Source organism: Pelmatolapia mariae, linkage group LG20 (genome assembly GCF_036321145.2).
Source record: "Pelmatolapia mariae isolate MD_Pm_ZW linkage group LG20, Pm_UMD_F_2, whole genome shotgun sequence".
NCBI lineage: Eukaryota > Metazoa > Chordata > Actinopteri > Cichliformes > Cichlidae > Pelmatolapia > Pelmatolapia mariae.
Window position 1 is genome coordinate 34,231,393 of NC_086244.1, and position 27,895 is coordinate 34,259,287.

General features: G+C 41.1%; 1 protein-coding gene across 6 annotated transcripts in view; it reads right to left on the reverse strand.

Moving 5' to 3' along the window:
- Positions 1-2,357: 2,357 nt before the first annotated feature.
- Positions 2,358-27,895, reverse strand: part of mib2 (MIB E3 ubiquitin protein ligase 2) — a 39,468-nt gene continuing 13,930 nt past the window's right edge. For 5 of the 6 annotated variants that reach the window (XM_063464010.1, XM_063464009.1, XM_063464007.1 and 2 more), the window contains exons 3-19: positions 27,684-27,855; positions 21,452-21,558; positions 19,879-20,073; positions 19,451-19,593; positions 18,978-19,085; positions 18,782-18,886; positions 18,014-18,176; positions 17,295-17,428; positions 15,685-15,833; positions 14,858-15,014; positions 14,006-14,160; positions 8,339-8,465; positions 7,977-8,237; positions 6,093-6,271; positions 5,650-5,843; positions 5,446-5,511; positions 2,358-5,136 (exon numbers count right to left, since the gene is read on the reverse strand). In XM_063464010.1, coding sequence (XP_063320080.1) covers positions 4,895-5,136; positions 5,446-5,511; positions 5,650-5,843; positions 6,093-6,271; positions 7,977-8,237; positions 8,339-8,465; positions 14,006-14,160; positions 14,858-15,014; positions 15,685-15,833; positions 17,295-17,428; positions 18,014-18,176; positions 18,782-18,886; positions 18,978-19,085; positions 19,451-19,593; positions 19,879-20,073; positions 21,452-21,558; positions 27,684-27,855 — 2,657 coding nt within the window. In that variant the 3' untranslated portion in view covers positions 2,358-4,894. Of the gene's footprint in view, positions 5,137-5,445; positions 5,512-5,649; positions 5,844-6,092; positions 6,272-7,976; positions 8,238-8,338; positions 8,466-14,005; positions 14,161-14,857; positions 15,015-15,684; positions 15,834-17,294; positions 17,429-18,013; positions 18,177-18,781; positions 18,887-18,977; positions 19,086-19,450; positions 19,594-19,878; positions 20,074-21,451; positions 21,559-22,036; positions 22,396-27,683; positions 27,856-27,895 lie in introns of those variants that run through there. The other variant, XM_063464013.1, reaches the window with a different exon arrangement.

The window sequence follows — 27,895 nt, forward strand, 5'->3', positions numbered from 1 at the left end:
TAAGAGGAAGCACAAGGCAGTGTTTAACCAGAGACGCTGCTCAGAAACCAGCCACACTAAAAGGGTTACAACGAACACAACCTGCTCACCTGCTGTTAGGGGAACTAAGCAGAACCTCATTGGAGGATGCAACCAGGAAATAGGTCGAGGGATCCATTATTACACACACTTTAAATATTTCAGTCTTTGAACCTTTCAAATCATCTTTGATGCTGCAGTGAGTGTTCTTCCATTTAATCCCCCCCCCCCTCCCCCCAAATGCAGTCAGGGAGGAAAGTGTGATTGAAATAGTTTTCCTGGTATAAAAATTGTCATTTGGAGACTTTTCATTTCTCATAGGCTGCAAAAAATCTATTTCTTTGCTGTGTGGGTGAAAACAGGAATGAAAATAGTGTCTGAAAATAAGCAGGTGTGCACTGATGAAGGTAAGGATTAGCAGGGAGACGAGGCAGCAACAAAAAGAGCTTCGAAAATCGAGAAGACTAACAGGATCATTCTTAACAATAACTGAGTGCAAAACTTTCCATGATTTAATCCTTTGCTTTGATGAAGAGTCCATAATGGTTCGGCTAAGGATACTGTGGGTCAGTCTGATCAAATTCATGACACAGGCCAGACTGAGACCTTGTTACAGGATATTATCATCTCTGTTGATGACACTTTACCCTGGAAATGTGTTGCTCATAAACATTCATTATCCTGAAAATAAGACCTTTAAATTGAACTCAAATTGTATTGTTGACCTATTTTTAGATACGCCAATTTATTTCCTGCATGTAACTACAAAGATACCCCCGCTATTTCTTGATTTCATCTATATTAAAAAAATAAAACATGAAAAAAAATAAAACAGATAACACCATGGGTGTTATCAATGTATCATTCGTTCAAGGTATCCAGTCTGTTACTATAACAGGATTTTCAGTAACAGGAAAGAGATTTTACCACAAAGAAAGATTATTAACACGTTATTAATCAAATTTTCACTATTATAAAAAGGAAGTGCGATGTACTGTAGGTAAGGTTTTACAGGATTTGTGTTACTCTAGGGTGAGATCACTGAATTATCTGGATAAAAATGGACCAAGCATTTCATAAATGACTATATACAGAGAAGATCAGTATTCCTAATGTGGAGCCCTGGAGAACTCCTTCAGATTAGGGAGAAAAAAAAACTATTTGAAAACAAATCTAAAGCATTCCTGTCAATACTGTGAAGGCTGTTCACCAGTGTCAAAGGGCACATAATAATAATCAGCATCATCATTTGTTTTTTATATAGGCAGCTGAAATTGAGCTACATGTTTGGAGATATGACAGGTGTAAATCATGGGACTGTCCTCAGGGTGCAATTTCACATCTTTGTACTGTGAGAGGAAACCCAGACAAAAAAGTTCTACCCATACACACGGTTCAAACCCAAAACCGCTTTGCTGTGAGGTGATAGCGCTAAGAACTGCACCATCGATCGATCTGAAGGTGTGATGATGCTATATAATAATTTGAATACATGTACAATGTTCCTGAAGAAGTCATTAGTTTTTTTTTAATCACAAACATATGATCAAAAGCTTTTTTCAGAGTACTTCTTGTTCAGCAATGTGAGTTTGCACTACGGCTAGCACAGCGGTGCAGCGATTAGCATCATCACCTCACAGCAAGAAGGTCCTGGTTCAAATCCTGGCTGGGGCCTTCCTGTGTGGACTTCACATGTTCTCCTTGTGTCTGCGTGGGTTGTCTCAAAGTACTCAGACTTTCTCCCACATTTCAAAGACATGCATGGGGTTAGGTTACCTGGTCAAGTCATCTTTATTTATATAGCACATTTGAAAGGCATCAAGTGTCGGCCAAAGTGCTGAACAGAGGAATATAATAAAAATAATTAAAATAGCTTAAAAACACTATAGAAACATTGTAAGACATCCATATATGTTTGTAAAAAATAGTGGCGATTATAAACTCAGGTATGCACAGCTGGGATAGATTCAAGCCTCCATCCATGAGAAGAACCTACGGACATCTGGTCAGCTGAGAGGTTTCCTTTGTTGAAAACAGCATCTTGTCACATCACTTTAAACAAGACGTGTCGATATGACTGGACACATTATTCTACAAATAAAATTTCGACAAACATGCAGCTTAATCTGTGAAATTTGAAAGAATGAGCTACCTTTTAAATCTAAAATATAATTAATAAGTTAACCATTCATTCACAGAGGTTAGCATCTGATTCTGTTGCTGCTGACACTTGATTTCTGCAAGCATGCTTCAAGTCAAGGGGAAAATGCAGCACACTCAACTGAGGTAAGGAAATCTCATTGTTTAAATTAAGAAATGAAGCAGAGGAGAAGCCCAAGTCCTTAGAAAACAGTTCCATATTTATTGCAAAATATTTTTGTACAGAATACAACTGAAAAAACATCAACAGAGGAGGAATGGACAGTAAGGCCAACATCAGAACTCCAAGAGCTGAAATGTACAAACACCAATAGTAACAACTGCTGCTTTAATATAATTTTTATACATAAATTGTTTCCCGCCCTCACAGCGACCTCCTTAAAAAAACAAAAACAAACAAAAAAACCACAAACGTCTTCCCCTTTTTTTCTAGAACATTATTGCCTTTGCCTGTAAACCCATCACCTTAAAACACCAACAATCCTTAAAATGCTGAAATTTCTGTAAGAAACGTGTCCCTTGATTGACAATGTCTCACAAAATATAAATATATATATATATATATACTTGTAAAAAGCTCCAAACGATATGGGACTGATAATATTTCAGAAGTGTGTAACATCACGTTTCTTTGAGAACACGAGGAGGTTCAAAACAGTAAGCTAAAGTTAAAAGGCTAACACCATTAGCTCAGCTGCTAACATCAGTAACCGAGTGTGCTGTGATAATATTTCTGATTCTAACCTAAAAAAAACCATGAAAATTAGCTTCTTCTTTTTTTTAGTTCACTTCACACTGCTGGAATAACTGAACCCTCGCTTGAGCTCAGAGGGGTTTAGCATAGTGCGTCTAGGTAATTTCGGGCGTGCATGCCCATGCACATCCTCATGCGATTTGGCACTGATAAAAAAAAAAAAAAAAGTTCTTTCCTCAAAGCAAATCTTGTGGTACCCCTTGGTTTCTCCAGCTACTTCTCTGTCACCTTTTTTTTTTCTTTATACATAAGAAAGGCAGAGTGAGACCGGATATACCCCCTCCCAAAAAAAACATTCAAATGTACATCTTTTTAACATTGCCTCTCCCAAAATTTGGGATCTGATGAAGAAAAAAAAGTGTCTCTGGAAGTTTATGTCCGAAAATAAAAATTAAATTAAGATTTATACATATATATATATATATCTGCATAAGCCCTTCAAGTTAACACACCAAGAACGGATATCAGGATGATATACAATCCAGAACTCCAGAGGAGAAAGGGAGGCTTTCTTCTGAAAAGACTGGACTACAAAGGTAGACGTGGAAGGAAATACACGAGTGACACGACTACGCAATGTTTTTGCCCTTCTGATTCTAGATCTTACAATACATCTGGTGGGTTTGGTAACAAAATAGCCGTTAAAGTGTGTGCTCGCTGGGTTCTCCGCACCAGCCGTGTGACAGACAGACCGAGTGGTTGCCACACACAGAGTGAAACACAGAAATGAAGCCGACTGGTTCTTCTGGGAGGCTTGGTGGACTTTTTTTTCCCTTGTATTTTCAGAGGAAAACATCAGCTTTGTTGCAAACATTCGTTTAACTAATGAGAATGAAACTGTGACTTTAGACAAAGTGTTTCTACTTCAGTTCTTAGTCAGTATGCCCAACTCTCCAACCTTTCCTTTCAGTAACCTGTTGCTCTATAATGCTGTGTATCTGTATCTGTGTGTGTGGTGTGTGTGTCTGAGAGTCTGTGTGTGTGTGTGTGTGTGTGTGTGTGCGCGCGCGTGCGTCTGGGGGTGGCTCTTTAATTCTGTATGGATATTCCAAGTGCTTTCAATGATTTGATACCCTGAGTAGAGGACATAGGCTTGGGGGTGAACTTCAGTAGAAACCAAAAACCTTTTGGCCGAAAAAGGACATTACTAAGTAATACCACCTTTCACACATAAATACACACCTGTACTCATAGGTACGTTAAAAACCACAAATGTAAGCAGAGAGAAAGAAAACGACGACGACAACAAATCACCCATGACGACACGGTCATTTTCAGCTTTGCAATATGCATATGTTCATGCATATACAGTGTGTATTTCCCCTTGCATACAGACAATTGGTTGGGGATTATATAGAGAGTCTTTAGTTATACCAACTCCCTCTGCAGAGACTAACACTGATTATTAAGAGACTGATACAAATGAGAGCAAACATAATTCACAGGACAGGCTGAGGAGCAAGATGAGAAGTGATTTCTGCGCAGCCTTGTAAACAGATGTGGCCAGAGAGCCAGAGAGGATGATGGGACAGACATCCACTTAAAGCAGCAAAGAGAGGACAGATTACACGAGGCAGAGGCTGGGTGGGAGTGAGGAAAAGAAGTAGTGAGTGAGGGGAGGGGCGTTTTTTTACCCTCCCAGCTTGCCAATCAAAGCAGCAGCGGCGTCTCGTGACTTTGACTGTCGGACTCAGCTAAACATCTGTCCTGGCGCTGAAAATCGAATTAAATTAATAGACACGTTCCTGCCTGCGCTGCTCAATGAAAGCTACTCCGAACACAAGGTGGCCTCTCAGTGATTTAATACAGCATCTGATAGTCAAGCAGCCTGTGGGCTGATCCAAGGGGATGGTTGGGGTTACTGGGGGTGTCCAAAATAACAGCTGCCCACTGCCCATCCCCAGCCTCGCTTCTCTCCGACGCCCCCCTCCACTATTCTCTGGACTGAGCGGAGAGAGAAGCTCAGACAAACAGCTGGATCCGCTCGCGGATGGTCTGCCGGCAGATCGGGCAGGTCTTAAGCGCGGCGCTGCAGTCGATGCAGGAGGCGTGCCCGCACTGGAAGACCAGCTTGATGTGGTTGTCGATGCAGATGGGACAGGTCATTCTCTCCTCCATCTGACGGTAGCGGGACTGCAGTTGTTCGAGCAGGTTGTGCTGCTCTGAGTTCTCGGTGCCGGGGCTGCAGTCCACCTCCGTTTGGTCTGTGGAGGGAGGTCATCGTTATTAAATGAGTTCATTTTATGCAGACTGTGCAGTGCTGTGCAAGATGAGACTGTCCTGCTGCGCTAATGGCTCATAATAAGGTTAACACGGAGACAGCAGTGTCCAGAACACACAGCTGCTTTCATTTACCATTCAAGGCTGCGTCTGAGTGACCAGAGAGCACCATGAATACGGAGACGTCGTCTTTAGGACATCATGAATGATTAAATAATCTCATGAATAAACATTAAGATAACAAGAAACATTTAAGGCTTAAGATTTCGGACAGTAAAGCAGCTAGAACTTACCTTGCCTAATTTTCTTGGTGATTGTGACCTGGCATTTGATGCACTTCTTCATGCGATGGGCACATTCTGTTTAGACAAGCACCGCGTTAGCCAAGGATCAATTAGACTAAAAGTCTATTTTTATCTGTAACAATAACAATACTGTTTGACATTCAATAATGAAAGTAGAGCAAACAACAGAGAGAGAAAAAAGGCACAGCCCACCTTCACAGGCCACACTGTGCTGGCAGGGGCAGAAGAGAACCAGAAGAGCCAGCTCAGAGCAGATGAGGCATTCACTGGGCCCAGGCGGCGTTGGTAGAACCAGGTTGGTCATGGTGTTGGGTGTTGTGTGGACCCGCCGCAGGCTGGCGCTGCTCAGGCCCTGTCCGCATGTGATGGCCTGCAGGCGCTGCAACCTGACACACAACACACAGCTATAACGCCCCACTAAACCAAGGCTTCCTTTTTTAACCTCAGCTGACTCCCACACACCAGCGCTTATTCCTTAGCAACTGTTTTCTGTTCATCTTTAGTCCTGGTTCATTTCAATGAAAAATAGCACATAAGAGTGTAAATATGACCGTCAGAATGTTTTATGAACTATGCATCATAAACATATCAGCCACCGCTTCGTGTACTTCAACCCTAATGTTGCAAACGGCTACCTGTGCTTCTCAGAAAAGCTCTTGATGAGCTGCAGCATGGTGCTGTCTGCCACCAAGTCCAGAGGACTCTTGCCCTTGTGGTTGGCGTAGCTGATGTCAGCACCTTCCATCGCTAGAAAACAGGCGACAGCTGTGCCTACGCTCAGCTCCGTACTCCCCAGAAGACCTGTAGCGTTCAGCTGTGGACAGAGAAGATAAGGGAGGGGAGAGAAATTTTAGACCCTTTTAGAGATGTACTCTTTAAAAACCTAACAGCTGATCCGAACAGTGAGAGCTGAGAACAACTTAAAAACCTCCAGGAGCTGAATTTAAGCAACACCAGGTAACTGAAGTAAAAACAGTGCAACCCAGCTAAGGCTGATATATAATTGCACTCCTAATCAGCACGGAAGAACTCCTAATAACTCATCTGCTGACAGTGGCCAAAACAGCCCTGAGCACTTAAGTCTAGCCACCTTCATGGCTGTGTATGTGTGTGTATGTGTGTGTATTAGTGTGCGCTTGGCAGGTGTCCAGGATGCTGAGAGGAGCTGCAGTGTTTGCGGTCATGTAGACTAGAAAGGACGTTCTTCTTCACTGGTGCAATGATACCAACACGAACTGATGGAACAGCAATTAAAGTGCTGCTCAAAGCAAAGAGTCAAGGTCTGTGTAAAATGAATATTAGGCTACTTCTCGTCAGTTAACAGCTTTCAGAAAAGCCAGATTCAGCCAAGTATCAAACAACAGATAAACAAAGTTAGCATCTATCTAATTACCAGAACCTCTCTTTTCCCAGTGTAGGAATACGTGGAAATCATGTGACCTAAATCCATCTATTTCCCATTTTGATGATGTCAGAGCGGTCCTAACGGCTCAGCAAAGCATGTTTGAGTTAACAATGTACAATTTCAAATAACTACAAGTAGTAGAATTAGCCGTTCTTTGCAGTAATACTCGGGTCTATCTTTGCCAAATGCATACTGTAACACTGGGTGCACTTCTCCCATTTATTACAATGTCTCTGCCAGTATTTTCTTTTAAAGCCACAGAACGAGATTAGAGTCAAAGATACAGTCATCTTACGAAATCCTAAATGTTGAGGGCTTATTGTTCAAATGTCTATAGCTTCACTGGGCATGCAGCCCCTGCTTTAAACTATATATAGTATCATTTCACTGCACTCCTAATTACTTTGTCCACAGTTAACCCCACTCTTCTGCCATGTTTATACAACCTGCCAAAGTCCTTTCTCCTTATTTAACGCCGTCTTTAAGGTCGTGCCACCTGACTCCTTCCAACTCCTTCTCACACTCATCCTGCTGTTTACCTGGTAAAGTCAACTAACTCTCTTACACTAAATTAACCCCCAGAACTAAAGGTAAATAGTGTAACACTTATTCATTTATGTTCATCATTTTATCCTCGACCCTTATTAGCCTTTATTTACCCTACTATGAGCTTGCACTTACGCTCTAAAGCCCACAATAATCTTTCTCCAGCTCTAAAGTAATGTTCTGATCGTCATTTACTCTCTTATCCAGTCTATATTTACATCTCTTAGTAGTCTTAGTAACCTTGTCTTTGTCCTTTATTTACCCTGTTGCCAGGTTTTATTTAGCCACCATTTCATCCTGTCAATCAGCATCTTTTCTCTTGCTCTCTTTTCATTTGATCCACTTCCAGCAACACCAAGAATTCAACAGTAGAGGATTTGTTAAAAGCCAATCTCATGTTTTAAATCTATCCCATCATAACGGGAATCGCAAAAGTTAAAAAGTGGTGAACTTTGGTGTAGCAGTAAAACAGTTTCATCAAACCGGGCGCTCCCCTCGAAGAAATCTTTTAAAAATGAAAAGAACAAATTTAACAACATGCCACCACCCCCTCCCCATCAGTTCTCACCCTGCAGTACAGAGACGTGGAGGAACATCCGTCGCTGCTCTCCTCGCTGCTGCTGGTACCTACGGATGGGCTGAGCATAACGTTGGCCAGCTGCGGGCGGAGGAGGGCCACGTGCATGGCCGTGTCACCGTCCTCGTCCTCCATGTTGACGTCGGCGCCCTCGTCCACCAGCAGCTGCACCAACTCTGTGTGGCCCTGCGTCACCGCCAGCTGAAGCGGCGTCTGGTTCCGGTTGTTTCGGATGTTGATGTCACAGCGCCCCTGTAGAAGAAAAAGAGCAAAAAGAAATACTTTTTTTTTTTAGTTTTACAACAAAAGCATCGGTTTAAACAGGTAAATATGCAAACGTATCGTCAACTCGCCTCCTTGATAAGGATTTCTGCGACATCTTTGTGGTTGTTGAGAGCCGCCAGATGCAGCGCAGAGAAGCCGTCCTCTTTTTTAACATCGACCAGCTGCCGTGCTCGGGCCAGGATCTTTTCTGTGGCCCTGCCAGCAGGACAGAAACACAACACTCAATTAGCCACATCGTTCCTGACTCCTTAAATTAAGTGCTGTATTAGCTGTCCTCGAGCTTGTTGCCCCATCAAATACTCACAGAAACGGCTGAATATTGATATAATGGTAACACTTGAATTGAATGGGATATCAATGTATTTTATTTGGTGTTGTTTTATTTATCTACAAATACTTAAATGTAGGGACACTGGAACAAAGGGACAAGTCAGGCTTTTACAGGAAACAAAGAAATAGTTATTCAACTGTCCTTTTATTTTACTCAAATATATGTAATAAGGCCTGTTCTCCCTTTCTAAGGTAAAATAAAATAAAATACCATATCAGCAATAACTATGTGACCTTAAAATGATAAAACAATCAAGCAGGATTACAAATAAGCTGTTCTAAATCTCTACTAAATACCGAGTATAAAGTGAACATCCATCATGCACATCAGCATAATGAATATTAAATAGAGAAGTAAAAAAAAAAAAGGGGGAAAAAGGGCCCAAAAAGTGCAATGTATCTACGATGTTAGCTGGGGAAATTTGTTTTTCCACAGAATTTTAATGAAATGACGCACTTACAGTATAAATAAAACAACAACAGCCTAAATGTACAACATTGAGTACTTCCTTAACCATATATTGATGTAGGCTTATCATTATGTGCCTGAATCTGACCAGACAGCGACAAGTGTCTACAACACCACCTCGAGCTGAAGAAAAGGCACAAAGCATAAACCTCTCAGAAATGGAAATATGATCAAGTTTCCTGGTCTCTGAAATGAGCTTGGACTGAGACGCAGCTGCTGTAAAGCCGCTAACAAGCCAATCTGACAAGAACGCTCACCATCATCATCAGTATTCAAACAAACAGTGCACTACATCAAGGACACATACCACAACCTCCACCTCACTTACACAGTGCTCAACTCAGCTGAGGACAGCCAAGCTCAAGTTTTCTAACATGAAAAATTTAAGAGCAAGTTTGGTCAGATTAGAGATTAGAGCAAGTCGTCTTAACTGTGAGAGGTTAACAAAAGTGAAGTTGAAATTCGGCTGCATTCGGCAAAGTGACAATATTGGAACAATTTTTTTTATCTTTACCACACAGGACTAATTCTGCAGTTTAAGGATGGACTGCACTGTTGAGTTGCCCTCTGGTCTGTAGCCGAGTTTGCTTTATGACGTGTGAAATTGAAGCCGACAGCCTTCACGAACGCCCGGGAAGCTAGCGTGTCCATGAAGGCCTCCGTGTGAGGTGATCTTAACTTAATTTTAATGTCAACTCTGCTGGGTCTCACTGAAAAAAACCAGTGGTGCACACATCGATAGCTGGTGTCTGAGCAATCATAGTGAAGCTGAAGCAGATTAACAGACGGCATACAAGGAACACCCATCGCTATTTTTTTAACTCATCCCTTTGTTTTGTTAGGGGAGTGGACACTTTAACCAACACGGCCCTGTATCCAATCACTGTCTGCATTGCCTTGAGATGACGCATTATAATTGAGACTGTAGTCTGTCTGATAATAATAAATAAATGTAATTCATATACTGGAAATAATACTCTTCCAATTCAAATAATGGTTTTCAAAGTTGTGCTTTTTCTTTTAACCTGACACACTGTTTTTAAATACTGGATGCAACTGTATGACATCAGAGTAACATGGACAACTTTAATGCAGCTTTCACTGACCTAACTAAAATATTACAGTGATTACAGGATTCTTAGCAGCTGAGTGCTAATACATGAGGTCCTGGACTGCTATAAGTAAGCGGCATGTATAAGCACGATTGATGGATGAAGGCTGTTAGGGAGACACTGTGTTAGAGGTCATTGGTATCTGCAATGCAGCTCTATACGTGTGTGTCAGCGTGTGTGCGGTTGAGCTATAAAAGTTAGCTCCAGACCACCTTTTATTAGCTTCACTCAGGACGGGTAGCAGCCGCCTCAGCTGTGTCACCTCTATATCTGCTGTGCCTTTCTTCTCTGCATTTCTTCCATAAGCCTTACTCCTGTGTGTGTTCATGAATATTCAGACTTGAGCTGGCGTTTTGAGGCAGTTTTGTACAAACATGCACTCACGCGCAAGAGCTGGAGGGCATCTTAGGCACGCTGGTAATGACTTTCCTGGGGACTGAAGTCATCATTAGGTTATTTTTGGGAGTTTGCATCATGCTTGTTTGTAGCTTGCTTTTCAATCAAAGCTTGATAAAAGCAGGAGGACTGCTTGATGTACACGAGACGACAAAACAAAACATAAAACGTGGCGGTATTATTAGCTATAAGAGTGACTAAGCTGTGAAATCTAGCTGTGTCAGAGAGTTTACACAGTACTGTCAAGATGAACACTAAAAATGAAGACAAGGGTTTGAAGAAAAAGGGAAAAAAAAACTTGCTGCAGACGTGGTGAAAGCGAGGAGAAAACAATGAAGCTATGTTGAGGTGAAATCCAGCCAAGCAGTTTTCATTTTCAAGTAAATACAGTTAGCATCGTCTCTCCTATCGAGCTGAAACCTCTAAAAGGAAATCTGGCAACAAGCCTTGTTTCTTTTCTTTCCCAGGACTGTTTGTGAACTTGGCCTCAAGCCCCTATTTTTCCATTTCCTTATAATAAATAAATACTCTAATAAACAAAACATTCTTGTCTTTTGGTCACAAAAAAGAAGGTCACAGCTGCTCTCGAGAACTCACTCCTCAGGATAGTAAAGCAGCCATCAATTAAGCAGTGGAAACATCCTAATGGACAAATGGACTGAAAACTATAGAAAAGAAAACAGACAATGAGGGAAACAAAAGAAGCAGTTTTAGTCTGCTATGTGTATTGGACAATATAGAAACACAAAAAGTAGACAGTCACTGTCCTGCATTAGTATAGTGTAGGCCTGCTGATGATAAATGAAGGACCTGGTGAACCGAGTTGATCCTGAACACTGTAAATCCTGTGTCTCTGTTTTTGGTGCAGCAGCTGATGTCAGGCTAAATGAATGCTGGGGAGAGCAGCCTAAATTCCCAGAGGTGCACATATGACACTTGCCAGAACAGATCGGACATTTATTAAATGACTGTCTACTGCGGCCTGCACTTGCAGGTGTTGCTTGCCAAAAGTCTTTTCCCCGCTCAGTCCACATTTGTCCACACACCGCTCATGTGCAGGGATGTCCTGAGATCCTATTTTTCAAGGTCAGTAGATTATAAGACACGTAGGAGGAGCCTGGCTGTGGGAGTGCTGAGGATATGTGGGTCACTGGGAGGAAGTCAGAATTTGAGGCTTTAAAGCCTTTTTTGAGGAGAAAGCCTCATTAACTTGCAGCATTTTTTAAGTAAATTTATAGCAATAAATAAATAGAGGAGAGTCTTCAGGAAAAACAGCCAGCGGACTATAGTAAGCTATAGTAATTCTTTACTGACCATACAGATTTATGGACTTTAGATATAAGATACACTTTCAAAGTCTTGAACTAAAGCCTTGAATGAATGAATTGCTTCGGGGGGGAATTTACAGTGATTCTGGTATTTTTAATTACTTCCTTGCCTTACTGACCCACCCCTTAAAAAGCCAGGGAAAATCTTCCATGACAAATTTGTGCTATTTGTAATGGAAAATTCCCAAAAGGTTGTTAAGGCCTCAAAGCAAATGTTCAGATTTGCTGCATTTAGGGAAACAGCAACCTTTTAAAAGTCACTTAGATATTTGAATCTTTAATGCAATATTTCTTTAGCTTATCAAAATAATCCAATTTCCACCTAAAGAAAATAGAGATTTATACATATAGAACTGCAGTCAATCATTTCAAGCAATATATTGTTAATACTCCGGAAATTAATGAAGAAACATCACACTACAGACCGCATTAAGCAACAGGCAACGCATTACTGAGAAGAACGATGATTGTTGACTTTTCCCTCTACCTTTACATGTTCCTGGAGGTGTGGAGAACAGAGGGAGATACTGGCACACCAAGAAAAATCCATGAAACCCTATCATTGTGAGAAAACTCAGTTATCAACTGCATTTCTGTGTCAAGGCTCAGCTTAAGATTAAGAACCTCCAGTGTTGATCAGCCTCAAACCAACAGACAGAAAATAATAGAGCCTTTGTGGCACGTACCACTGAGGCAACTTTGAAGGCTGGCCTTAAACACTTCAGTGTTGAGTAAAATGGCTGAGCTGATCCTTTTCCAGCTTCCGAACGGTGTCACTTGTACCTCTTTCCCATCCGGACAGTGTGCTATGTTGGTGCAGAGCCGCTTTCAGAATGGGCTTGAATTTCGACAGCGTTGCAAAGTGAAGTTTATGTAACACAGTGTACAGTATTTTCCCTCTGTGCCTCTAAAACAGTGTTACACAGCAGTGACAAAGTCTACAGCCGAATCGTGACAGCTTTGCTGTGTTAATAAAGTCTTTCCTGGGAAAACATGTCTGGCTCATTGTTTAGCTTTTGCTTGGATTTTGGGAATTTTTACACACTCATGAATCTCAAAACTGCATTGCTGAGAAATGACTAGACTGCATACAGTCCGGGGAAAAGAGAAATAAAAAAAACTGAGTGTGTACAGAAAGAAGTGACGCAAAAGTAAATGTTGTTGCATTTTTGCCTCATATTGACAGTCAGCCTGCTGACAGCAGCAGAAGCTGTGTGGGAGATGAGATCTATCTGTAACAGATAGCGCTGAGAGAGCTGACCTTTGAATCCTTATTTGAACCCACAGAAGAGATTCCCACACATAAGCACACAAGCCTATACACGCACATTTCCAACGCTCACAGATACATGCGTTTAAACTAACAATACACGGTGAAAAACTGAGCAAGGACTGAAAGCTGAATGACGCTGAAGGTTTTTTACTTTGCAGCTGAATTTGTTTGGTGTACATAAAGCTAGATTTGGGGAAACCAAAGCTTTTGATTGATTTTTCATCAACGTGGTGTCAGGTTTAATCCAGAACCAGTTTCCCAAATTCTGAAACATAGTATAGTATCATTAATTTGCTCAGCCCAAAGCAGAACCACTGATGCCAGTGACTACTGCAAGAAATTCAGCAACGATTGGCACATGAAACCCACTATGATTTTCTTCCTAAAGAAACTACCCCAACTCCTGCCAGTAACAATAGTCAAACCAGTCAAGACTATGGACAAGTTCTTAAAGGCCACCAATGAAAAGCTGGTTCCACCCGAGCACAGACGCCGCACTGGCAGAATAAATGTCTTTTATTGCTTTGGCACATTCAATTTTGTGATATTTTAAGGCACATGCCCAATACTTCTTAATCTCAAAGTGACAACTGCAAGACTACAAGGCAAAATCTTTTCAAAAGTCCTAAAATACTCTAATGACACTAAATGGTAACCCCTAGAAACCCCAACTGCATGTTAGAGCTCAAGAAAATGCCTCAAGTGCCTAAAAAAACATTTAAAGTCAAAAAATCTTTTCCAACAAGTTTTGGGGATATTTCCTAATTTCACTTCTGTGTATGACATGTGACTGCGCATGTAGATATGATTACATCATCCCCACTCACAGTTTGTTTCCTTTGAGGGCAGCATGGTGCAGCAGGTTGAAGCCTCTGTGGTTCTGCTGGGTGAAATCAATGTTGGGCACCACGGACAGGATCTCAATGATATTGCGGAAATCTTTAGCAATGGCGTCGTGGAGCGGCGTGTCCCCGTATGAATCCTGTTAAAGATAGGAAGCAAACAGGGTCAAATTAGCTTTTCAAATTCAGGTTTTTAAATATTTTCTTGAGACTTTAGAAAATAACACTGACATGGTCTATTAAACATCTTCTATACAAAATATTCTGGTGATCTGTCCATTGAACATGATTTCTGTTCACTACAATTTGTTGATCCAGGGAGGCAAAAGTTCCTGATTGCCTATATGCTTCCCCGCCTTTATGAAATGGTCAAAAAAAGCAGATGTACGTTCAGATCACGCGCACATTTACCACACGGAAAAGCTGAAAAAACTCTGGGCTGGCATGTTTTTAGCTGAGTAGCCACACCATTGAAGCAGAAAAAAATAAGTTAGGAAATCGTTGGCCTGGTTGCAGGCGTGTTAGACCATGTGAAAAATCCCCTATGGGCAGTATGACTGAAAGCCAGAGAAGATTACTTACTGGCTATCTAAACACTTACTCAAGGGTCTCTCTCCACCCCCCCTAAACTGACTAGTTTGATAATTAATAATAAGCTCAATCACTCCTAACCAGTAACTGCACCAGAGTGAGTCAAATAGTTGAGTTAATTTAGTTCAAATAAAAGATAAGGAGTAAAAAGCAACACTGGAAAAATGATCAAGCATAAAAAACTAACTTGTTGGATCATTTTTATTTATGGCTGGGGTCAGGACTGAGCACACAGCCACCTCTCACCTGGAGATTGACATCAGCAGAATGTTCAGTTAGCACCCGCACCACGTCAGTGAAGCCCTTGTTGACGGCGATGTGGAGCGCCGTGCACATGGAGTTGTTCAGGAGGTTGACATTTGCCCCCTTACTCAACAGCAGCCGCGCGATCTCCGCCTGATTACTGGACCAAAACAGACACAAATTAACCCGCACTTGATTGTTCAAATTTCTGTAAACTATATTAACTCAAAACTAGGAGACAACAAATGAAAAGAAAAAGAAAAAACTACCTGCATCTTCAAAAAGCCCAAGAGTTGCTTACCACGACACAAATATCCCGTCTGACTTTTTTTAAATTTGGATTATATGAAACCTTTCCTGATCACATTAACGCAGGACGTTAACTGGGTGGCTTATTATGGTTATTATGCAACAGTTCAAGGCAGTCACTTCTGTGAACAGGTGATCACATTACAAGGAAAGGGATGAGCTTGAGCTCAAGTCATTTATCTGTCAGTCACAAGCTCCTGTTTTGGACTTGCAATATGCTAGTCTTTTCCTTTTCCTATTTGTATTTGGCAAATATATATATATATATATATATATATATATATATATATATATATATATATATATATATATAACACACATATATATATATATATATATATATATATATATATATATATATATATACATACATACATATATATATATATACACATATATATATATACATACATACATACATATATACATATATACATATACATACATATATAGATATATATGTGTGTGTGTGTGTGTGTGTGTGTGTGTGTGTGTGTGTGTGTGTGTGTGTGTGTCCTTACCCAAAAGCAGTGTAGTGCAATGCCGTGTCTCCATCTTCATCTTTGACCTCAACTGAGCTGTTTGCCTGCAGCAGGGCCTTCACCACCTCCATGTGGCCTTGGTGAGCAGCAACCTGCAGCGCAGTCTTGCCTTGGTTCTTGATATCCACCTGCCATGGGCACACACATCGTTGCAGATTCATCAGAGCTGATGCTAGTCTGGACAATAACTGAGCTCAACACAGAGTGGTTGGAAATAATCTGCACATGAATAACAACCACGCTCGTCATACACTTGAACACATAATCCAAATAAGTAGTGTCGTCACAGCAGAGCTGAATGCAGAGATAAATATTTACTCCGACTTCACCGCGTGACTTTTTTTTCCTTTTTGCCTTTCAGAAGATTGAACAAAAGAAAAACATCTTAGGAAATTACAAACATCTCACTTTAATTTAAGTAGTATACATCAACACTGAATGAAAAGTGAGTGTGGCACAGCTACACTAACACACAGTGGCCAAACTGCAAGGTTTCAAAAGTATTTCGACACTTCGCTGTGTCACTGATGCACAAAAGGAGCCACATGTGACTCAGAGGTGTTTGAGGGATGCCATTTAGAGAAAAAACTCAATACGATAATGAGGTTGTAAAAACCACAGCCTATCTGAGGTCTATCTATAGCAGCTGGGTTTCCCAAAATGACCAGTTGGGTTTTATCTAAAAAAAGCACATGTGAACAGGAAAACTTGAAAATTGCAAAAGACAGTGTAAACAATGAATCTCAGGTTTGACAGATGGCAAGAAAATCTAGTTCATGATGAAGACAAACTGCACACAGTGATGCACAGCAAGTCTAGAACCTCACTAGAACACAGGCATTGATCAAAGGGTGAAAAATGATGCCAACATTTTATTCTACTTTTAAACAACTGATCACTTATTGCTTTTTTTTTTTACCCATAGTGTTTAACAGCTTTTAGATTATGCCTTATTCTTTACCTGTAATCAGTTAGGAGTGACTTAAGCACTGTTACAAATAACTTCATAAAGAAAATATATTCTATATACAGCATGTAAGGAATCAATCCTTACATGCTACATGCCTGGATCAATCACTGATCTGTCCTTTACTTTTCTACGTCTGACTTTCATAACCAGTTTTACGCTCTGTCATTCAAACATGCAAATAATGCCTGAAATCATTTGATTCTTTGGCTAAGGTAGCCCATCTGGTTGTGTTGGAGGTTTTTCTTCCAAACCATGGGAGAATTGTTAGTTTTCTCTATAACAATGTAAGGTCTCAGCCCTCTTGTGTGTGACCTGAAGATACATATGTCATGCTTTGGGGTTACATCAATCAATTATTGAACAGTGTTTCCACTGCCTGTGTCAGTGGGTGAGGGTGGAGGGGAAACCTTGTAAATCTGTTAACAAGTGAGTCCTGTAGTTGAGTTTGAGTTGCATTTTTACATAATAGCACTGACAGACTGGAAAATGTCAGCCTATAATATTGCTGTTTCTGGCTCAATAAGTCAATCAGACTTCAACCCAAGGCCTGGAGCCCTGGTGTAAAGAGCTCTTGGAACAGACAGTGGACTGCAGCAAAGAGAAAGAGTGCTGCACTAACCTTGTCAGGATACTTCTGCACCAGCTCCCGCACCTTGCTGGCACTGCCATGCGCTGCCTCAATGACTAGCCGACTGGGATTGTCTTGCTCTGTGGACTGAGAGAGCAGCTTCTCCAGCACTGAGATGACAGTACCTGAACAGAGACACAGTCAGAAAGAGAGGGAGAAGAGGAGGTGTAGGGGTAGGATGTGAAAAGGGAACAGAGGACGAAAGAATTACATTAGCTTTTTCCACTTCAATTCTAATGTCGCACAAGCCTTGCAAAAAAAAAAGGAAAAAGAGCCATTCGAAATGGTTAACAAATGCTAGAATGAGTCAAAATGTCCCAGCATGCACTGGAATCTGACCACACACATTCGCAAACACACATCAGTCTGTTGTTAGCCTCCCATAATCTGAACTGAACACATAAACAGAGAAGATTTTGTCATGATTAAGAGACTGCTGAGAACTTGTGACATGATGACAAACGTGTCCGCCTGCTGTCAAAGTGCAGGATCAGGAGATGCTACAGAGAAAATTTCAGAAAGAAGCACACTTTACACACTGCTGAAAAAAAACAAAAACAAACTTGATGCCACTGATGCAGCATGGATGAGAAAGGATGCGTAGCAAAGCTGAAATGAGGGAGAGTAGGGGGATAACTGAAAGCCTGCAGGAGATAAAGCTGGAGCTGGCGTGTTAGAGATGAGCCCCCTCTTCCCGGCAGAGGCCTTACTTCCAGATTCGTTGGGGTTCTCGGCCGTCATGAGGTTGGCATCCACCTCCACGGGTTGGGCTGAGAGGCACGCTGGGTTAAATGTCCATGTCTGGCCTCCAAATGCCACCCGTAGGTCACCATCTGCATATACTTTCAACACCTTGCCGACCTGGCCCAGCACCTATGAGAATAACACAATGAATAGGTGAGAAAGAATTGACAAGGACAAATAAATGATCCTTGCTAAACACCCATGTACAACCTAATTTTCATGAAGTAGGTCAGTCGTAATGTGATGACGTTAAACAACTGGATCCTTTACTTTTGCAAGTAGCACAGTAAACATTGTGCACATAAACAGGGAGAAACCTGAAACCCGGAGTATAGAGAATGGAGTAAAAGAGCACTGGCATTTGCCAAAATGATTCGGAAAAGCATTAACTAACATCTAAAATGATGCCATGTTCCAACGTATCTGTATTAGTAAACAATATACAGCAAACTGACACATAAATCCTGACTTGGATATTCGCTGGCTACAGCGGAAGCCATGGAAAACTGGCTGTTGCCCCCGGAGGGTAAGTCAACAGATTAGCTGGGTTGCTGGACCAAGTTATGAAACACTGGGTTCAAGTCAAAGTCATTCTTCAAAGCGATCATTACTTCACCAATTTATGTGACTCTTCATTTCTGCACACAAGGTGAGGATTTTCAATCCAATTCTGAAAAACCACAGTAAGTTAGCATTAGCAGGCTACCGAATATTATCAGGTAAAATGAGCATACAGGAGTCATGCTGTCTGTCCATTCTCCGTGGCCAGCCTGCAGTCTCTTCACGCTCTCCATGTCCTCCAATACTCTCACTAATTCCCCAACTCCAAACGTGTTCACCTAAGGGGAAAAAAAGCAGACGAAGTCTAAACAAAGTAATTTAGCTGTAATAAACTGTGATATTAAAATAACAAAATAAGTAACGCAGTACCTTGGTGAGTGCTCCAGGATGGAAAGTCCAGCGGATATTGTTGCTGTACTGGACTCTGACATCTCCTCGGTCAGTGATTCTGTGAACCGTCCCAATCCGGCAAATGTACTGCAAACACAAATATGCTATTTAACCCTGGGTCTTCCTCTACATGGCTGTGACCTTAATGTCCCTTTTAGCAGCTGTGATATGAGAGTTGGATGCTCCATTTCTTTCTCCTCTGTTGCAACCTCCATCTGAGCCACTTATATAAATCTTCTATATGCTGTGTTCTAGAGCCACGTGCATTTGAGGACATGTTTGTGTAAAACATGAAGCAGTCCATATGGTTACAATGGAAACCTGCTGGAAAAACCCAAGGAAGAGCACTGTGTACGTCTGTATTGTATTAGAACTCAATAGGGAGTTATTTAAAGCTGCCTATTGTCAACCAGTATTATGTTTTTCCTTTTTCTAGCGGAAGGCATTTGTACCTCTGCCATTTTGGGGTTCCACCCTCCGTGGCCCTCCTGCATCTGTCGTAGGATGTCCACCTCCAACAGACATTTGACCTTGTCACCCTGCTGGAAAGAATGGCCGTCTGCACTCTCCTGACGCTGCAGCTCTGCGTGCTCTCCTGGATGAACAGGTGTCAGCGTCAACAAACAGAAACTGACTCGAAATTTTTTTTCTAAGCTAATGATAAAAACAGCTTGGGTTTAAAGCCAGTATGTAATCAGTTTCTCAGTGTTACAGTATTACAATGCCATGCAGAAGTACTGATAAGCACTGATATACGACATACAAGACATAAGTAGTTTACATCTACTGCTTTTCATCAAGTTAAATCAAGTCTCTGAGCCACTAAATAACTTTAAACTTTGTAAGGAATGCATACTTGAATAAAGAAAGTCTGTCTTACCAAGTTTTGGTAGGTGATCTTTGTAATAGAAGCCTCCCTGGCCATCTGTCACATATTTCAGGTCTACCTTGCCCTTGTGGCCCATTCGGTAAACATTAGTGGTGCCATTAGACCAGGTGACACTGGCCACGCTGCGACCAGACTCGTTGTCCCAGCCACGAATGTCCACTACCTTCCCAACCTTACCCTCCCCACCTACACACACACACACGCACACACACACACACACACACACACACACACACACACACACACACACAAAAAAGTGCAGAAACAAACACAGATATAATGCAAGAAACACCAGTGCATCAGTTTATGGGAAAAATGGGAGACAAATGCAGTGAAAAGAAAACAAGCTCAATAAAAGAAGGAAAGGTGGTTAGTTAGACGACCGTGGTGTGATGCCATGATCAAAAAATAAATAAATAAAAATTAGTGCAAACAAGGTGAGAGACAAACATTTCATTGAAGGGGCTGCCAAGTATCACACACATTCATTATGATTTTCTACAATCACCGTCAAACACCTGACAATTTCCTCTTTTTGATTTGAGTGAAACCAAAGGACCAAATAATCAAACAAAAAACACAAACCACATTATTAATGCACGTGTTGTGTCACAGGATAATTTCAGATCCATACATCTAGCTGTATGATGTAAATAAATCCTTGCTAAGCCATCTAAGTCATCAAGCTGCTCCAGCGCCTAAACACACCAACTAAACCAGTGACCCGTAAGACAACACGGTAGGCTGGGAAGACACTGAGCATGCTCAGTGTGTCTTTTATGCACTTAGAGCATACACCATTTAGGCCTGATGAGTGACTTAACCGAACCCCAGGGCACTGATTTCAAAGGCACCAAAAGGACATTTTGACTCATTCTCTTTAGAAAGAAAAGGGAGCGTTGCTATTCTCACAACCCTGGACCAAAAAAAAAAAGAAGTCTAAGGACACGTTGCCATTCTCTATTTCTTTAAAGGGAACATTTACAGACTTGAATTTAGCCCATCGATATGGAAGATTACTTTGAATTAAGATTTTAACTAAACATCAGCCAGTGCAGGCTGTTTGGATCTGAAAAAAAAGAACATGCAACAGTGAAGTCAGTATACAGTATATGACAGAGTTAAACTTCAGCCATTCATGGAGGCAATAAAACACAATTCAATGTCTCATATATTCTTAACTCTCTACTTTATCTAAACTAATCTTTTTTATCTAAACTATGACCACAGACTTTAGGTGCAGGGTCTTTCTCAGTTTATGCCACTACACAATGATGGAAAAGAAAAGACAAACATTCAAACAACGAGGACTCAACTGGGACTCTCAGAGACGCAAACAGTCAGGCACATCTGTGAGACAGACTCATATGAGTCACCCGTAATATAAGTACACACAGACACATGCTAACACAACATCTTACAGGTTAATGAGTTGTGAGGTTACAATGTTATTATGGGCTGTTGATGGTGAAACACTTTGAAGAGGAACATTTCCACACTCAAGCATGCACAGAGTTTGCTGAGTTGCCAGGTTATTGGTATCATAAGCCCACACATCACTCACCATCTTGGTTGCCCCAGTCCCAGTCTGGTCCACGAACCACTTTAACCCCCTGGAAGATTCCTTTGAGGATGATTCGTGGGAGGTTCTGCCTCGGTGCCAGGCTCACCCTGTGACAAGAGCATGAAGACGCAGCTGAACAAACAATCATAGAAAATGCTGAAGGGTGCTAAGCAACCCCAAAACCTTCTCCAAATATGCACATTAGAAGTTCTAAAAATTAAAAATTAACTCTCTTACATATCAGTTTGGAATTAGTGGCAAGGCAAGTAAGAAAAAAATGTAACACTTGTAGCCAATACATTTACTCGTGACAAGAAAACATTTGAAGTTACACAAGATATGACAGAACAGTAAAGAACACATCTGAGTGACATATTAAACAAATGCTACTCAAGGCTGTCTGTTCTGAGAAATGATATCTTACTTAGCAAAGGCCATTTTGTAAAAGGAATTCAAGGACTGTGAATAGCTATGCTTAATAATAACATACACACAGACACACAGCGCCACATTATTCTCAACACTATTAACCTTGAACACAGTCTGACATAGGTGAGCTAGCCGTATCTTCAAAATCAAACATACTTTATGGTAAAAATTTGATCAGATCTTGGTGCAAAAGAGCTGCCTATTCCCATACTTCTCGACGAGATCAAAGCCCAGCTTCCTTTCCAAGCAAACAGCTAATGGGATAAACTCCAAATCATATTAAATCCAGTGTGTTGAAAAGAAAAAAGAGCCTTGTGAGAGCCGTCATCCTCAGGGAGTCTCATAGAGACTCTCGCGCTGGGGTTTCGCTCAAAGTTAGGCTTGACTAACTTCACCCCCATCACTAGCCAGATTTTCAGGATCCCATATGTGCCACAGCAGAAAATAGCAGTGCATTTTCCTCTTAAAGCTAACCAACAGTGAGTGTGGTCTGAGCTTAGACAGGTCTGTGCCGAGAATGATGTGTATCTGAGCACAGAGCTTTCAGCCTAATCCTAGACAGCAGAGCTATCAGAAAGCAGGGCACCACAGGGCAAATCATAGACAGTGCACGTGCTAGCATCCAGTACTATGTGCATCCAGATAGTTATGCACATGCATATACAACTTCAAACCATGAAGCTGCTAATAATAAATGCCCATTTCCTGATGGCACCATTCAGATTTAGTTTAGAAAGACTGGACTGACTGAAGTATCATGAGCACCTCTACTTAACAAACCTATTATGAAAACATGACCCATGGTTTTTTTGAGAGCAGAGAAGATATAAACTGACAGATGTCCCCGTTTCATGACAGTGAAACACACGACCTCAGTGTTTCACATGTTTGTTTTTTCAGTACAGCTTCTCTTTCAAGGGATCAAGATTTCTAATCCAGCTTGACCAAATGTCAGCGCTGCTCACAGACAAGATGAGGATCAGGCCAAGAGACCTAAACCTACTGACACAAAAGCTGGATCAACAGTCATCCAAGCATTAGCCTTTGGTATTAAAGCAGTGTAATACACACAAGGACCTACCAAGCAAAGAGAAGTCACATCTGTCAGAAAGACAAAGCTAAACTACGTGTATGTAAAAATACCAGGAGTGGGTCATGCAAATGCATTCAGAGCTTGTACCTCAAAGCAAGTTTAAAATGTCTGTCTTGTTTGCATTTAGAGCCTTTAATATGTGAGTTGCCCCTTTACAACTGTAAAAACAGCATTAGGTTCCAGACTTATTGGTGATATCTTTAGAAAAAACATGTTTTGTCATTATCTAGTACGATACTTGTTTTAATCTATACTTCACCTAGTAACGTACTAATCTTAACACATTTGAGGAGTGTTTTAAACGCTATTGTGATAAGATTGGAAAGAAAAAAAAAATCATTACACATTGTACTTAGATCCCTAACAAAAAAACTAGAACGAGAGAGAGCTATTTTCCCACCAGAGCTACAACTCTATTCAGTTCTGTCTAGAAGAGGGAAAGCAGCAGAAATCCCTGCAGGACAATAATGAGGATAGTTTGGTTGTAGCTTAAACATGAACACACAGCAGAAAACTGAGAAGTCAGGTGGGGCGGTGAAGGATTAGGCACTGATTTGACCCAATAGGTTCACTTGGAAGTGCGTGTATGGTGCTTGTGTTGGGAGAGCCGATTAACCAGCTGCATACCGACCATCTCCTCGTAAACATATGGCACGCACATATGCTGCTGTGAGCATGTAAACACATGCCTCTTTGTACCATGTAACATATGAATCTTAACTAAATGCAGGACTCTGCAGGCTTTTCAGCGCATTCGGTACATTGCAAAATTATCCTAAGGATTCCAAAACAACAGCCAGAGGCTAATACCGACCAGGCTTCATGGTTTGTGAGCATAAAACTGCGCCCTGACTCGCTCCACATCTGAGACCTGTTAAAACATGTCTTCAAAGAAGTTGAAAATGTTATCATGCTAATCCTCACAGCTGAGAATGGTAACCATGCTAATCCAGCTAAATCTGCTGTAATTACAATGGAACACTCATGTACAGTACATCCGGCTCAGCTCTCACACCACGTTTGTGACGGCGCTATTTTATTGTCAGCATTCTGCAGCCGTTTATTACGCTGACCACTTCCGATTGTCCCCTCAGGCCGCCGATAAAGTTTCTGCCAACGGTATGACAGTAAACTACAAATAGATCAAGCTTGCTTAAGTTGCATTTAAAGCCTTGCACATGTTTGACCCACATGAAAGGAGTCCCTCTTAACTAGCCCGAGCCCCAACTTGAGTTTCCTAACATAAATCACAGCTGGCACTGCATGAAGTCACAAACATTATGAAGGCAAGCTAAATTTGTCCTTCCAGGCAAATATCAGTGTGTCCCATGACTGCCAGATTATAAATTCATCTTTTGAAATGCTGTCAGTGAAATATGGGTCAGTGTGGTCCGGAAATAAAGAAGTGCTGTGTGTCTGGCATCACATATTGTCGACTGCTCTTCTACTTCATTCATTGGATGAGAAAAGAAGTGACTTTCATGTGATGATCTTCCAAATCTGTATCACTGAGAGACAACAATTGCAATTTCATTTTTCCTCCGATTATACAAATCTCCCTTTGATAAGACTCCAAGATATAAATACATAGCATTATAATGATATGAGAAAAAAACTGTTAATTATATCAAACAAATGATTAAATGATCTTGGTTGTCTTGTATAATTTGCATTCACTACACTGGCTGTGTGCTGACATTATGAGTAAGGTTGCACTGACCAGAAAGACTCCTCTAGAAAAATGCTTCTGACATACATAAACAAAAGTTATTTCTAACTTCAAATACTTGTATTTGAGATCTTGCCAACAGCATAAAAATTACATAAAGAACCTTTACACCACAGGTGTCGAACTCCAGGCCTCGAGGGCCGGTGTCCTGCAGGTTTTAGATGTGTCCTTGATCCATCACAGCTGATTTAAATGACTAAATTACCTCCTCAACATGTCTTGAAGTTCTCCAGAGGCCTGGGAATGAACTAATCATTTGATTCAGGTGTGTTGACCCAGAGTGATATCAAAAACCTGCAGGACACCGGCCCTCGAGGCCTGGAGTTCGACACCCCTGCTTTACACACTCTTCATTCTTTTAAACCAGGGGTGGGCAACTCCGGGCCTCAAGGGCTGGTGTCCTGCAGGTTTTATACATCACCCTGGGTAAACACACCTGGATCAAATGATAAGTTCATTAACAGGCATCTCGAGAACTTCAAGACATGTTGAGGAGGTAATTTAGCCATTGAAATCAGCTGTGTTGGACCAAGGACACATCTAAAACCTGCAGGACACCAGCCCTTAAGGCCTGGAGTTCCCGCACCCCTGTTCTAAACCATCCTCTAAACAAAGATTAATGCTGCAGGTGAAAATCCAACCCAATTTATCACCACTGTGAAAAACGCAACTCAATAACAAACAATAACATCTCAAAATTTGTTTTCTAAAAGCTAAAATTTCACTTTAAGGGGGAGGGGCATAATTATAAGCCAGTACATAGTTTTCAGAAGTTAAAGGAATGACTGGAATATTTATTGGAGCAACATAAATATAGCTTGTAGTCAAACAACTGAAAATATGTCGAGTCACACTGAAGTTCACCGCCATCGAGAACAACACGTGGAACATTGTGCACTCACTCGCTGTGAGAGCCGTCAATGATAAACACCGAACCACTCAAAAGACAAAGAGCTTTGACCTGTTGGAGATTTCATCCACATCGTGACAGAATAAGGTTGGCTGACTGATAGGCATCAATATACCATTTGTATTTTTGATTTATTAAAAGTCATCTCCCTGAGAGCCAGAATTGAGAGAGGCTCATTGTGTTATCACTCCATTCAAAAAGGTTGCAGAAAAGAGCTACAATTTCTAAATCTCATTCATATTATAGAACCTAGTATTTATGAAAGGCCATTTCAAACATCTTTCAAATGGAGATATTAATCCCACAACATCCTATTTTAGTCTTTGAAATCTCTGTATTTTAAGAGTCTGTATTCCTATTCTTCTACACCGCTTTAAATTAGCATCTACGTAATGTGCCATGATCTCAAAGAACCCACACAAAAAAGGTTTCTACAGTATAAATAGTAACTAACAACAATGCAAAACTGTAACATTTAGGTTGACAAATGCAAATGCTACTTACATTTACTAGCTCAAACAATTTAAAGGTGTTTCTCGTCTCAATAAAGTACAGTCTTATTTTCGGCTTTCTAAGTTTAGCCTTGTCTCACTTTGATGTTATGCACCCTGTATGAGATTGCAGCAACGCCTGTTTGGTAGATTTCAATAACAAAGGCAGGTTGCTACTTGAAATATATCACTACTATATATTTCCTAAAATCATTATCTTTGTTAATGTGTCTAAAGAAATCCCCAACTCAATGAAATAAAAAATGAACTGTCAGTGAGTATTAGCATTTACTTGCCCAGTACTGACAAAAGGAAGGCGCTGATGTTTTAACCCACATGGAGGTTCACAGAAAGGCTCAATGCTGTTCACAGCTGAGCCAAACAAAATTTTGACCTTAATGAAAATCAATAGTTTTGGGGAGAAACTGAGGAAGGAAAAGAAATGAGATTCCAGCTGGTGTCAGAATGCTAAATGATTACTGCAAAGGCCAGATTTCACTCAGATGTGCAATTGATGTGCTGCTCCAGTACCATACCACCCATCCATAGCAGACGAGTACAGACCTGACCAAAATCTAAAATTCCACTTTATTAACAATACGTCTCATATTTAATTAATTAAAACAGGATTTCACAGATCAATGCATGAAAAATCAAGCGGCACATTCATAAGCAGGGGTGTAAGAATGCATCTGCTCATCCCATTTTAAAATAATGTGCTGATTGTGAGACTTAATTTTTAAAACAAAGGGGTTTTAATAGAAATCAAGATTACCAAATTCTTGGGCCAAAAAAAAAACAACCAACTTTTGAGAGGAAGCCATTTGTAAGAAGCCATGATTCATGCACCTATTCTGAGCATTTTTCGGGCAACAGACTCAGAGGAAATAAATGGAACTGTGTTGGACCTGGATGGGACTAAACTATAGAAGAAATCTGGGTCATACATATCACCTCGTTAAAATGAGAACAGGCCATCCAGTTGACATTCAGACAGTGCCTGGAGCAGTTTGGAGCTCTACTGTGAACTGATGCAGAAGAGTGAATTCTGAAGGGAGAACTCACTCCAGTAAATCTGGATACATAGGACACTTGGAATCAGCTCACTAAACATTTATCCCCAGCAAGGAGGCGTGCAGTTTGCACAATGCCCACTTTTATACCACAGGTGTCTTGTGATGACATTCGTTAGAGTTCGTGTGGGACCAGCCATCCTCTGCTGAGGTCGTTACAATTGTGGCTGTGACACATCCATTTTTTAATGGTTGTGTCACCCTCAAATACTAATATCTTAACACATAGCACTGTAGACTAACTACAGCCGCAGCCAAAGTCCAAACAATAACAATAACAATAACGCTGAGGTACAACATCACAATCACAAGCAATAGTGGCCGCATGATGTTGTTCAGAAGACTCCGACCAGACCTACAGGAATGTATGAATTCCAGATTAAGATTAAGATTTGAGGAAGCCATTATGAGGCCAACACAATTTGAAAACAGCAAAGTAGCAAAGACACCATCATTAGAATTAAATAAGGATCAGCTGTGCTGGAGAGTGAGTGGCGTCGTACTCACGGCTGGGAGTGTGCCGTCTCGTAACGCTCGAAAGCGTGGCTCAGGTCATGCTTGTTGTTCATGTAACACTGGGTGCACAGGTCGTAATCGAAGCACACCTTGCACTTCCATCGCATTCCCATGATTCCATGCTTCTTGCAGCTGTCACAGATGATATTGGAATGACGCACCCCTGGAGTGGAAAGTGAGATGTTGAGTGGGGACAACAGGCT